The sequence below is a fragment of the Stegastes partitus genome, unplaced genomic scaffold (genome assembly GCF_000690725.1).
Source record: "Stegastes partitus isolate 25-593 unplaced genomic scaffold, Stegastes_partitus-1.0.2 Scaffold1324, whole genome shotgun sequence".
Lineage (NCBI taxonomy): Eukaryota > Metazoa > Chordata > Actinopteri > Pomacentridae > Stegastes > Stegastes partitus.
In genome coordinates this window covers 53,395-67,190 of record NW_007579055.1, presented here as the reverse complement: position 1 = coordinate 67,190, position 13,796 = coordinate 53,395, and the positions used below count along the sequence as shown (strand labels likewise).

Here is a 13,796-nt window from a genome sequence, read left to right as displayed (position 1 = left end):
GAGGGCATGACACATTCACACCTACGGACAATTTAGAATCACCAATTAACCTCAACATGTTTCTGGACTGTGGGAGGAAGCCGGAGAACCCGGAAAGAACCCACGCTGCACGGGGAGAACATGGAGACTCCACGCAGAAAGATCCCAGGTGTCCTCACCGGGACGCGAACAGGCGACCTTCTCGCTGTGAGGCAACGATGCTAACCACTGAGCTGCCCTGCAGCCCCATTTTTCAACATGAATCATTTTATCTATGATACTTGGAGTAAATTCTCCTGGTTATATTAATTTACCGACACAATATTTTAAATGCAGAAGTTTCTGATGTCACCTACTGTGTTATTTAACAGTGTGGAATCAATACTTTTACCTACGAGCAGTGGAAGTATTGCTTGAATTGAGAATGAGTTTAATTTTGAACCAAGTCAAATGTCTTCCAGATGCAACAGGGTCAAGGTTCTTCCATCCTTAAGTGATCATATGAAGGTTTCAACAGTAGAAAAAAATGGGAAAAGATCACATCAATTGATTATTTTTAAATGGAAACATCGTATTTACAGGTCTTCATGTTCACCTTGTTGACCCGGCAGATTTAATACTTGTAAGAACTAATTTGTCCACTTGGGGGCAGCAAACAGACTGTGAAGCTCATATAGTATACAGTGTTAATACAACAGCACTCAACACTTTCCTGTGGCCATGGTATGAAACTGCTTTTAGTATGTTTGTGTCATTTATCAGAGCTTTCACAACACAACACTTTAATTCAAAAATAAGACTCCACACACATCACATCAGTGGTCATGTGCAAGAAATATATTGTCAGCTTTATTAATTAACCAGTCAGGAGGTTTGGTGATCCCTCTTAATTATACACTGTTGTTGCTTCCCTTTAATAATTATTATTATTTGGTAAATCAGTTTTGGAACCTGTTATTCATCTTATCTATTTTGTATTTATCAATCTTTTAAATTAGTTAGATTCTTCTTTTTGTATTATTTGGCTTTTGCTCATGGCTAAAATTTGTCATCCATCACTTTCTTTAATTTTCACACTTTACCTCTGACTGTCAGCCTGAGTCTTGTTTCCTCAGGTGTTTATCCAGACAGAGTAATTGTTTATATTGTTTATTTTATTTTACACTTTGTTGTTAATATTACTGTGTGATTTACAATTGGCTACATGATTTAACTATGCAATCATCACCTATACAGCTTCCAGGAAAAGTTTGTTACTTTCCTTTATTGTACATATCCTCTATTTGTTTTGCTTTAACAATTCTATGCAGAACTGTAAAAACTTAAATTAAGACTCAATACTGCTTATTTCCCCTCATCTCTCCTGGTTAAATGCTTAAAACGGGGTGTGTATGAGTGTTTTCTGACTTCGTCCTCGTATGCTGAGGGCCGCTGCTGTCTATGAAGGGGGTCCCCAAATAGTGGGTGTCCCAAAACTAGTGTGTACATGTAAGCACGTCTTCCTGCAAAACGGGGTCCTAGTGTGTCAGTATGCGACTGTGTGACTGAATGATTTAAATCATGTTTTATATGCTCAGTACTATATATTATCACACTCTGATGTGTCAGTGGCTAGAAACAACATTGATACTGATGCATTATTTCTCTGAACAGGATAACATTACAGAATCTCACGTCTTAATTTTTAGGCCACGTAAACAACTGTTTATAACTTAAACGATGGGGAATGCTTCAAAAGAAGAATAATATGAGGATCAAAAACAGCAGTTTTACTTGTTTTAAGTACAGACATTGTTTTTTCTGTACACAGTGTATTTTAGATGGGAGCAGGGACAGATCTTTACCACATTTTATTCCATATGCATTAGCACAGCCAAAATGAGAAAAAGGAAATCTATGAAAAACCTAAAAATGCCCCCATGATTAAATGAAGGTTAAGATTTAAAGTATGGAAGTCTCACAGTTTGTCTTTAAATGCTAAAGGTTAGAATTTCACAAAATGTCTTTATTTTGTTTTAACTACAAAATTAAACAAGTCAACAGTATATTTAAAACCATTGCGTTAAAATATTTACTCAGACATTATGTGTAAAAAGTGAAACAGTAGAAAAGTAATGGAATGATGAATTATCACAGTTGATCAATACTTCGCAGAGTCGTGCAGTAAGTTTAGTTTTATTATTCACTGTATTCCCTTTATAAGCTCATTGATTAATTCAGTTTTATAAAAACATCAATCACAGAAAAAGCAGAAATTAAACAGCATATTTATCATTTTTCTAAATTAGGACAGTAGATTGCAAAAAACCATTTGACATAACACAGCAGGACTGCTGCCCAGCTGTGTTTTTGAACTTTTCTCTATACAGAACACACAGTGATGAAACTAATATCCTTCTTATCTGAGTTATGAATCTCAAAATATCCCTTTAATTTCTCAAACAATTTCAGGACAACACATAAATTATGCAAATAAGTATGCACATAAAAGCAGATCTTGACACATACGACACCTTAACTGCAGGTTCACACAGCATCAACAGATCACACTTGTACTTCAAACATTGCACAGACTGGTACATGGAGGCTGGAAGCAGTTTGTTATTTAGATGTTCAGTCTGAATCAAGTTAACTCAAATGGCAGTCTATGAGTGATTGTTTTTCTGTGAACTTTGGGAAGATTGTTTCATAATCTGGAATTTTCTTCAAGAGCTCCATGACTTGTTTACGGTCCTTGGAGTTGTTTTTGAATACATGGCAGCGATTTCCACATTCTTTCACAATGTGCTTGAGGTGAGACCGTTCATCAATGAAACTCTGAACATTGTCTTTTGCATTCTCTCCATGTGTCAGCAGGACGATTGTGTTCTCCCTGATCCTGCAGCCAAGCTTCTTCTCCAGCCTCTCTAGTATTCCCTTCTCACCTTCTGTAAACCGGCCCATCTGTATCACCAGTAACACCACATAGTGCCCTGGCTGACAGTACTTCTTACACTCCTCTACTTCTCTCTGATCATTTATTTCATCATTCAAGAAATCTGGGGTGTCGACCACTATAACCCGCCTGCCATAAAGACTACGTATCATTTGGGACTGACACTTGGTGGTGACTGGTGTGGAGCTCGGCTGGGATTCAAAAAGCTGCTTTGGTTCCAGATGGGGGTCCATAGCAGTCAGGATGGTGTTTCCAGATGCACTCTTTCCAGTCCCAGTCAGTCCCAGCAGAACAATGTTGAAGGCATCTCCTGACATTAAACCGTTGCTCTCATCTGAAAGAAGCAGTTTGTCATAATTTCCAGTTATTTCATCAACAGTTACCAACAGTTTCTGAAGGTGGCATCAGCTTTGAAAGCAATTATGAAACTCTTAGATATATTACTTTATTTTACCTCTGAATTTCTTAATTAGCAAAGGGATACTGCAAAATTAACATAATCATAGTTTCTATCTTTTTAGAATTGGTTATATGTGTTTTATCTTCTGAAGCATATCAACAGTTTGTTCAGGTTCTGTTTCTGCATGTGCATTGCTGGTACTTTGCAAGTTTGCTGGACCTGAGGAGAAGTGCAACATGCACATATTTTACAACAAAAACACACATCTGTGCATTACAGAGGACAAACACTGAAGTATGCAGACCTTTGAAAATTTTAGAGAGAATGTATTTTAAGCAGCAATGTCTGGCAGTCTGAGTTAAGCCTAAATGTGAGGAGTTACTGTCATTGTGCATCATGAATAACACAATAGTGACGTTCTACAAAACAAGTACAAAATGATGAAACATTTTAGGTGTTACTCACATGATGAAGCAGCGTGAGGACCTGCAGGATTGAAATGTAAATGACACAGGTATCAGCAAATATAACTACAACATGAGTTATTGTTCATAAAAACAACAACAATGATCCAATACTTGTGACATTTTATGTCACAGTTAACCAAAGAGGTCCAGTTAACTTCTACTAAAGTATTTACAATTACTGTGACTTGGATTACTGTGAACCTACACAGACATGTCTCTTCTCCACTATCTTAACTTTAGACGTTTAAGTCAGTCAATTAAAAACCATTTGTATTGTAGCAGAAAAGCTTATACCTCTAACTTAACATTTTTTCTTAATTAAACTGAATTTCATTAGAAACTGTCATAATGCAAAAAGACTGATGCAAACTGTTGTGTTAAATTTATTTGTTGAGCCCAAACATTATGTGGATTAAATTAGTGCCGAAGTGTAATTTTTTGATGTAGTTTTAATTCCTTTTATTATTATATCACAAAATATATTCCCTGATGATAATATTAAAAATACTTTCTACCCAACATATGTGTAGAACATAGACTCACCTGATCTCTCATGGTTATACGGAGGAGGGTGTTCGTTTCTGAAACAATAATCATAATATAGATTACAACAAATTTATACCTAACAAAATATCACATATGCATCTGTTGACAGTGTAAATCCTGCCCTCTTTTGGAGCTAGCTCGTGTTTTCAGTGGATTTTCTCAGCAAAAGGAAATTTCTGGAAAGATAAATCATGGTACTGCTTTATTTTGCAGTAAACTAAACTGGTATCTATTGCTGTATTGATTATTGACTGGATTGTTATTAGGACAAAACTACACCTGAAAGAGGACATCTGGTAGCTCGGCGGGTTGGGTGGGCGACCCCCATACAGGGGCTGAAAGTCCCCGACGCAGCCTCCACGGTTTGAGTCCGGCCAGTGGTTGATTTGCTGCATGTCCGCCCTCGACTCTTCTCCCCACGTTTCCTGTCTCCCTCTCCTCTGTCCACTATAATAAAGGCAAAAAGGCTGAAAAAATATAAAAAAAAAACCAAAAAAACACAACAAAACAAAACACTACACCTGAAATGTTCATCCTCTCATGACACAGACAATTGCAATATGCAATGATGAAGACAAACCTATGACTGGATATAACTCATGTATCTATGTAAGGAAAGAACAGGATGTGGTGTATTAATATCAACAAATGAACCCTCTTCAGAAATTTGCCCATGTTGCTCTGGAAGTACGTGTTGGAGAAAATACCTGTTCAGTCTGGATCACTGAGGTTTTGGAGGAGAGCTTGTGGTCAACTTGTGCATCTTCTGAATTATTTAATATGGGGACCTAACAGATCTGATGAACTCAAAGACATTTGCTCTTTTCTACAACAATAGATTACATTATAACAACCCCCTCAATTAGTCTCCCATTGTTGTTGTTCCTCTGGGTATCAGTGACCATCGACCCATAAGTTGTGTCAGAAATACTAGAAGAACTACATCCTTTCCTGACACAACTCCACAGAAACCCACCGTTAGAAAATACTCAGAGGAACACAAGCTTCATAACATGAGACTTACTGTCCACATCAATTACACATAATAAATGTTGATGTCTTTACCTTGTCCTTTTCAAATCTTCTCTCCTTCTTTTTACGACTCCTTCACTGTAGTCTCTGTTGTCATACTGGAATACCGGACGGGTTTTACACCACTTCATACAGTCATGGACCAGATCTTCACTGAGGGTTCCCAGCTTGATGTTGAACGTTTCCTTCAGCTGATCGAGTGACGTGTTGCTCATATACTTATCAAACATGACAACTAAGTGTTTTGTGATAGTTTGTCCAAAGATATCTTGAAGTTTACCAATTTGAGAACCAATTTTTTCCACCTGAACATTTTCTGAATCTATTGCCAGTATGAACAGATGAAGGCCAGAATAAAAATGTGCCATGAAGTCAATCACCTGCTGGTCTGGATACAGACAGTCCTCATCAAAGAAATCACGATTACTGATGATTCTGAATGAGCGGCTCTCTAGAACAACAAAGTTATTTTGTCTTGTGACAAAACCACTGTCATTACTGAGGATGAGACGTCGAATCTTGTTGTTAAACTCAGGGTTCTCCCCAATCAGAGCGATGGTGAACTTCTCAGGATTTTCTGTTGAAACAATAGTGTTATATAACTTTTAGTATTCTATAAAATGTGGTTGCAATGTCCCCTGCCACTGATCACCTTTTGTTTTTTAATTCTAATGCACAGGTCTCAGTCTAGTTTATAGATAGATAACCATGAACACATGTCCACTCTGTATCAGTGACGTGCGGTCAGGGGAGGCCTGATAAAATAACTTAACTGATTATATTTATCCAGTGATTTGTAGTATGAAGTTTTTTTTTTTTCATTTAGCCTCACCAATTTTGACGATTTTTAAATTGAAAAATCCCATTCAAATGCTTGGAAGAGAAGCCGGTGAGACAGCAGCGAGCTCAGCCTCACTTTGATTGCGCAATCCCTCGCTACCTACGCTGGCTGCCTGCAGTGACAGCGTGCTACTGTCTGGATGTCGCCAATAACATGGTTCAAACACATTTAATATATTAACTGATTTTCCATAGTTCAGCTGATGTATATAAAAATGTACAGTGTTTTTGTTACCAACTATATGTGTGTAACGTGTTTCGTGTGCTGAGCGATATTAAACGGCTGAGAAGAGGTTCTAGGTGAGGCAGGTTGAGTTAATCAAGAACACAGAGTAACGAACACATTGATGTAGCTGCATGTCACAATATTACTAAACAAAGCACTTAGAATACTTATAACATGAAAAACTTGATCACACTCAAAAAAGAAGTTGCACAAAAATACAGTTTCCTCCTAAATATTAATATTAAGGTTGAATATCAAAACTAATGTTGTGACTAATCTGTTTCTGACTAACTTCTCCTGGAGTCCTGAACCCAAGGCTAAGAAAGTCCCAACACAAGATTTCAAGAAGAATTTTAATTTGTGATTTTTCAATATTAAACACAGTCTGTCATCTTTACAGAATGTTTAGTGCTGTAGTAGATCATAGATGTAGCAGGCCTTGGTAAGGAGGAAAAAACTCAGTAAATCAGAGTCACTTACGTGAAGGTTTGGTAGAACTCATCTCGTCAGCTGCCTGAAGACCAACAAACAGTGTGCAGGTGTCACAAGAGTCTCTGAATCAGCTTTGATCAGACGGACTCTGACTGAAATACTCTGAGAGATTGGATCCACCCTGTGGGTGGAGCGCTGAAAACTGCTTCATGCCAAAACAGTGGAGAGCTGTGCTTCTGTTCATTCTCCAGAAATCAAGAGCAGAGATGGGAAACAAACCCTCAATCCCCGATGGTGAGGCAGGATCTTTTATGTAGACTCTCTGTTCTCTTTATACTCTTATAGTCAGCATTCAGTAACTATCACACCAGACTTTATGATTGATTTTATTTCCATCCAAGAACTTCATCAGGTCTAAACAGAGTGTGTGTCTTTCTGCAGGTCGTCCTCTGAGGATTGTGCTGATTGGGAAAACTGGTGTTGGGAAGAGTGCCGTTGGTAACACCATCTTGGGAAAAAATCAAGAAATTTTTAAGTCTGATGTGAGTGCAGAGTCGGTGACGGAGACCTGTGAGATAGAAAGAGTTGAATGTTCCAGAAAGATCCATGTGGTCGACACTCCTGGAATTCTGGATACGTCTAAAAGTGCAGAACACATAAAGAAAGAGATCGCAAAATGCATCCAGATGACCTCTCCAGGCCCTCACGTCTTCCTGCTGGTCCTTCAGATCGGCAGGTTCACCAAAGAAGAACAAAACTGTGTTCAGGCCCTGGAGAAGATGTTTGGACCGAAGGCATCGAACTACATGATCGTCTTGTTCACTCATGGCGACAAGCTGAGTCAGCAGGGCATAAGCATACATGAATATCTGCGAACCGGCCATGAGAAACTCAGAGAGGTGCTGAACAGGTGTGGCAACAGGTGTCACGTCTTCAACAACATGAACAAGGACAGAACTCAAGTGGTGGAGCTGATCCAGAAGATTGACGAGATGGTGGCAGCAAACGGAGGATCGTACTACAGCGACAAAATGTTTGAAGAGGCCAAGAAGATTCTGCAGCAGAGTGAAGACAAAGACACAGCAGAGCCACTGTTTCACAACTTATCCTTCATGGCTGAGCTGCTGGAAAGGATACTCCTGTTTCAAGCCATACTGGCTGCTGTGTCATTGGATGATGATGACAAGAACCCATGATCCTTCATATAACTCCATGATGTGGCCTTAATCTGATGTAAATAATCTTAATTTCTTTAGTACAGTCACAGTGGATTCAGACACAAACATCATTATCACTTCTCAATCAATAAGATATGTTTTATGATAATTATTAAATCATTTATGTCGTTTACAATCTATAGACATAATTTTGAGATTGTGTGAGGTAAAGAGTTAAAGCATTAAAATTCTGTTGTTGTAATTGTTTTTTTTTTTTCTTCTTTTTTTCTTTTGGTGTCAGTGCCTAATGGCAGATTCAGTTTTCATAGAGTGAAGAACAGGGTGTGGGTGGATGCCACCCTGAATCTTGATCTTCAAGCTTTTTCTAAAGTCAAACACAACAAAAATCATCAGAAACTGTTGTTTTTTGGAGTCTGTACGTGTCCAAAATGTTCTTTTTTCTCCTTTAATAAAGCTGAGGCATGCTTGGTAACTTAAGGTCTGAGTTTTCTGTTTCACACAGGCCATGTAATAATTATGCACACAATTTATTACACTTCACAAAAATACAAAAAATATGTTTTAAACGTGTTTTGATTTGTGTTGCAAACATGGTGGTGTTTTCATTTTTGCACCATCAAGACATACATCTTTTACTGACCATAGGTCTGTTCTACGAAGCAAGGTTATGTTTAGAGTTTCGGATTTAATTTGGCTGTAAGAAGCGTCTCCGCTTAACCAAATAGTGTCCTAACTATCATTTTTGAGCGACACAGATTCTCAGCTGAGGAAATGTGTTCTGCTAATATGCTGAGTTGTGCGTTACTAATATCACTGAATGAAGCCGTGGAGTTACAGTATCACACATTGGAAATATCGTATTGCCATGGGAACCAGACATGTATTTGACAAAGAAAGTTGATAACACCTTCGTGATACCCGTTATCTCTGACTTTAGATTTTGTCGAGCCGACTGACACAAAGAAAGCCTGAATATGTCAAACTTGCTTCGTAGGACAGCCCTCAGTTGTTGTATATAAAATGAGATGAAGCATTGATCAGCTGTGAATGTGATGTGATTCTGGTCTCTGCAATTATCCACATTCTTGTTTAGTTGTACATTTTAATACTTTACAATCATAACCCTTCCCTTGCAATTAGTGAAACAATTTAATTTCATAAACATCTTTCTGAACCTTTACATGAACTTCATATTGATCATTTTCACCTTCATAAACTGGAAAAATCCTGAAAAAGGAGGACTTTTCTGGGGTTTGGCTGGTCGACTATGAGCTGTTGTGTTTAAATTTGATTTGTTTCTCTTCATGGTGTTGATGAATAAACACACAAAATGACTGCCAGTGTTGTTTCAGACATATGTTCATATGAAATTGAAATCAGATTTTATTTAGTGTTTGCAGGGCAGCATTTTAATCCAAGGAAGCCATTACAGAAGAGCCAGCTGGGTGGACGAGGCAGCAGATTGAACAGAGACTTGTTACAGCTCCTGAGACCCCAAGACAGCTGCATGAAGCACATCTGTCACTGTGGGGAAGGAAAGCTGGACAGGGTTGGACCAGGATTTCTTCATTGGCGATTTAGATGAGTGGGTCTGGAGCAGTGCAGCTTGTTCTTGAGTGGAAAACCTCTGAAAGTAGAGTTAAGTTTAGGGGTCACAAGGTCAGACTGTGGTTGTACCAGAAAGTCTTTCATCTGATAATTCAGTGAAGGTGACCAGACGATTGTTTGTTGTTTGATGATGACAATCTGCAGAGAAACATTTATTATCTTGATCATTTTCAGGAGAGCAGGAAACTATTCCATCTATTGTTATGTTGATTAAGGGAGCATGCTCCACTGACCATCGATGGCTCCACTGTGGAGATCGTGCAGAGCACCAAATTCCTTGGTGTCCACCTGGCGGAATCCCTCACTTGGTCCCTCCACACCAGCTCCATAGCAAAGAAAGCCCAGCAGCACCTCTACTTCCTGTGGAGGCTGAGGAAAGCCCACCTCCCACACTGACAGTATTCTACAGAGGGACTATTGAGAGCATCCTGAGCAGCTGCATCACTACCTGGTTTGGAAACTGCACTGTCTCAGACCACAAGGTCCTCCAGAGGGTGGTGAGAACAGAAAAAATCATTGGAGTGTCTCTCCCCTCCATCAAGGACATCTACACCACACGCTGCACCCGAAAAGCCACCAGCATTGTGAAGGACCCCACACACCCTTCACACAAACCTTTTACACTCCTGCCGTCCGGCAGAAGGTTCAGAAGCATGCGGGCCCGCACGGCCTGACTGTGCAACAGCTTCATCCCTCAAGCCATAAGACTGTTAAACATTCAAGGACTGGACTAACACATGAACACACACACACACACACTACCTCCATTGTGTTGTACTGTCCGTGTTGTGTTGTAATGTTTTGTTTGCCGTGTTTAAATTGTACTGTTGCACTACCTTTTTAAATTGCACTACTGTTTCCATATCTGTACTTATATTTTTTACCCTATCCTATTTTTATTTTATTTTATTATATTTTTTGTCTTATTTTACGTTTATTTATCACATCTGTTAAACTGCATTCTTTGCACTATTACCTTAGCTCTGGATCTGGAAAACGCTTCTCATTTTACTGTGTAGTGTACATCTGTATGTGGTTGAAATGACAATAAAGCTCTTTGAATCTTTTGAATCTTTTTTGAATCTTTGATCTGTTTTCTTGACATGACAGGAATGTGAACACACCTCAGAGTTATCAACATTTTTCAGAATAAGATTTTATTTCCTGCTTGACTAATCAGTACAAACACAGACTGACTCTGCCAGTAACACATGAGACAGATATGATGTATAATATGAGTATAACATGAAGAATGTTCATGTGTACCAACATAAGCAGTAAATACGAGGTGCTCTAGCTGGACAGTCTGTGTGACTGATATCTTAACAGCATCGTCTCCAGGCTGTTCACAGACGTCCTTCAAACTCCTTCATGTCAATTGTACACTGATGGTCACTCCATGTTCACAGGATGAACCTGCTCTGACTTGAAAATGAAATCTGTCAACAACAAACAGAAACAGTTTCAGCTCATTACCAGGTACAACGTCTGCATGAACAGTGAGGGAAGGCTGCACAGATGCTGCCTCAGAATGTGAGCATTGAGTAAAGGACAGTTACTTGTGTTCAGCCACCAGTGAAGCTCTGATGTTCAAGTTAAAGATGGAATGATTTGTGGGGTTATTTATTATTATATTTTTATTTAACATATATATAATCAATGGGTATTTAAAATGGTGTCTGTGATATTATAGATTGATGTATCAAGTACTTTCTGAGATAATTTCTTCTAAAACATTCCCATTGACCCACTTTCAGCAGGTTTTTTCTGTTGTTTGAACATCTGAGGAACTATTAAAAATAAAAACCTGAAATTTCCACTGTTATTTCTCATCATGTCACAGATTCAGAATCTGTAATATTGGACAGTAGATCAAATAATCTCTGATTATGGGGGAGTTGAAATATGAAAAAAAGAAGCTTCATGAAAAGTTCCATCTTAACAAGGTCATATTAACAAAGAAACTGATGATACAGAAGTCAACTAGGGATATTTTCTGAACCAAATGTAGCTGCAGGTCACAAAAATACGAAACTAAAAATACAGAATACTTGATTGCAAGAGTGGAAAAAAAGTTATTTTCTTTGAACATTTATAACTGATTCAGCAATAATCACAAGTTGCACCACAAAAGCTCAACATATTGGTCGACAGTCTGATCCAAGTAGAACAGAGCAACTGAGTTTCAAAATGGTTCTGTAAATATGCCTCAGAAATGTTTAAAACCCCACTTTGTAGCCTGGTGAAACAGAGTGAATGTGTGTACTATCTGGAGGAGGATTCTAGTTTGTGACTTTTAACCATGTTTATTCCTAATAAAGCATAAAGCATTGAATTTATTTAGATCCCACCAAACAGTTTCCACCATGATCATGAGAATAAATTTACCAGTGAAGTCTTGCTCACACAAGTACATCTGATTTCCATTAAACCTAAAAAGTTTGCACTCCCATTCTTTTAAAATCCTGTGCACATGTGTTTTATATAACGTCATGTTTGTCTCCATGTTCTTTTAATCATTTTTCTGGCTACAACTATTTCCATCAGTGTTCTGTGTTGAGCTACAGAAGTAAACCTGTCTGGGATTTACATTTTACTGTTGATTGTCTTTGCTGCTGTTTTAGTTCCATCATCTTTGTGTTCTCAGTGGTTTTAACTGATTGTAATCAATAAGCCAGGCTGCATTGTTGCTGGCATCACTTTTGCAGGTGATGCCAGCAACAGCACAGTCTGGCTTAATGATTACAATCTGAAACAAAGTACTGGTAATCTTCATCGTTTTTCAGGAGACCAGAAAGGTATTCCAGGTATCAAAATATTTGCGACGCTTGACCTGTACAGTTGACATGACGGCAGAGTGAAAACACCTCAGAGTGACTTGCAATTTTCACACATATTTGACTAATGTGTGACCTTAAACTGTAGCAGACCAGTGGAGTTTGGCCCTTTTAAAATCCAATATCCAGTTTTATGTTTTTGAATCTGTGTCAGGTACATATCTTATTAAAATGAAATCATCTGTCTGCTCCAGATAACTTTAATCTCTGTATATGTGGTCCACTTCATGATGACACAACACCTTGATGTTTCATTAACTGTCAACGATTAAAGAAAAATTCCAAAAAAGAATCCTAAGAAAAAACAAAAAACATAGATTGACTTAATCCAAAATCATTATTTCAAAAAGAAAACAACAAATTTTTCAACCATCTCTAATTTGTTTAAAAGTTTAGTTTCATGTATCAAATATTTTCCAAGACACCAACTCTGCTCTACCTGGATCTTTGTATCTACAAGTATTTTAGTTTTTATGGTACAATTTGTTGAACCTGCTAAATCTGATGTCAAACTTTTATGAAAATAACTTTTCATTTTTATGACCAAGTATTTCACATTAAAATATTTTTTATGTTTAGTTTTGTATAATTGTGACCTTTTTATTATTATTTCCTTTATTTAACCAGGTGGATTAATTGAGAACAAATTCTCATTTACAATAAGGACCTGGCCAAGGGGCAGCACAGAACAGAAAAGACCTGCAGCTACATGTGGTTCATGTGGATTAACAAATATATGTATCAGCTACTTTGTTAAGATGTGCTTATTCATTACTATTATTGATTATAAATCTAGATTATTGTCATTCATATCATATCGGGGACATGGATCTTAATTTTTAGTTTCTTTATTTGTGATAAAATCCTATATGGGTCATTCATATAAAATCAACCATTTGTCCTCTTGAGTCTGGTGTCACATATGATACTTTCAAAAGTGCATTCTGGGTCAACTTTCAGGCTCATATCAGCATGTGTGATGGTGGTTGGTCAGAACAAGTTCTAGACAATGAAAGATCTTTTTAAAAAAAAATTTAAAATGTAATTGTTACATACATTAATTCAATTCAATTTTCAATTCAATTTTATTTGTATATCGCATATTTACAACAACAGTCATCTCATAGCGCTTCACAAAGGCAGAGACAGAAACACTCAACAATCCAAAACATCTGGATTCCCTATAAGCTTCAGCAGTCCGCAAGCAGTCCACAACAGTGGGAAGGAACCGAAAACCCCCACAGGGGAAAAAAAACCTCCGACAGAACCAGGCTCAGGGCGGGACGGCCATCTGCCTCGACCGGTTGGGTGAGAGT

General features: G+C 37.9%; 3 protein-coding genes across 3 annotated transcripts in view; 1 reads left to right on the top strand and 2 right to left on the bottom strand.

The window, feature by feature from the left end:
- LOC103369745 (GTPase IMAP family member 8-like) overlaps window positions 1–13,796 on the bottom strand; it is a 72,052-nt gene that overhangs the window by 31,714 nt on the left and 26,542 nt on the right. Inside the window, exon 3 of the mRNA XM_008298539.1 lies at window positions 4,325–4,368. Within this exon, the coding sequence (XP_008296761.1) occupies window positions 4,325–4,368 (44 nt within the window). The remainder of the gene's footprint in view (window positions 1–4,324; window positions 4,369–13,796) is intronic.
- On the bottom strand, window positions 2,443–3,241 carry LOC103369736 (GTPase IMAP family member 8-like). The gene has a single exon (XM_008298527.1). It carries the CDS (start codon window positions 3,229–3,231, stop codon window positions 2,608–2,610), a length of 624 nt encoding a protein of 207 aa, XP_008296749.1. The 5' UTR covers window positions 3,232–3,241; the 3' UTR covers window positions 2,443–2,607.
- Window positions 7,116–8,208, top strand: LOC103369737 (GTPase IMAP family member 7-like). The gene is made up of 2 exons (XM_008298528.1): window positions 7,116–7,151; window positions 7,299–8,208. The coding sequence occupies exons 1-2, from the start codon at window positions 7,124–7,126 to the stop codon at window positions 8,051–8,053; spliced, it is 783 nt and encodes a 260-aa protein (XP_008296750.1). The 5' UTR covers window positions 7,116–7,123; the 3' UTR covers window positions 8,054–8,208.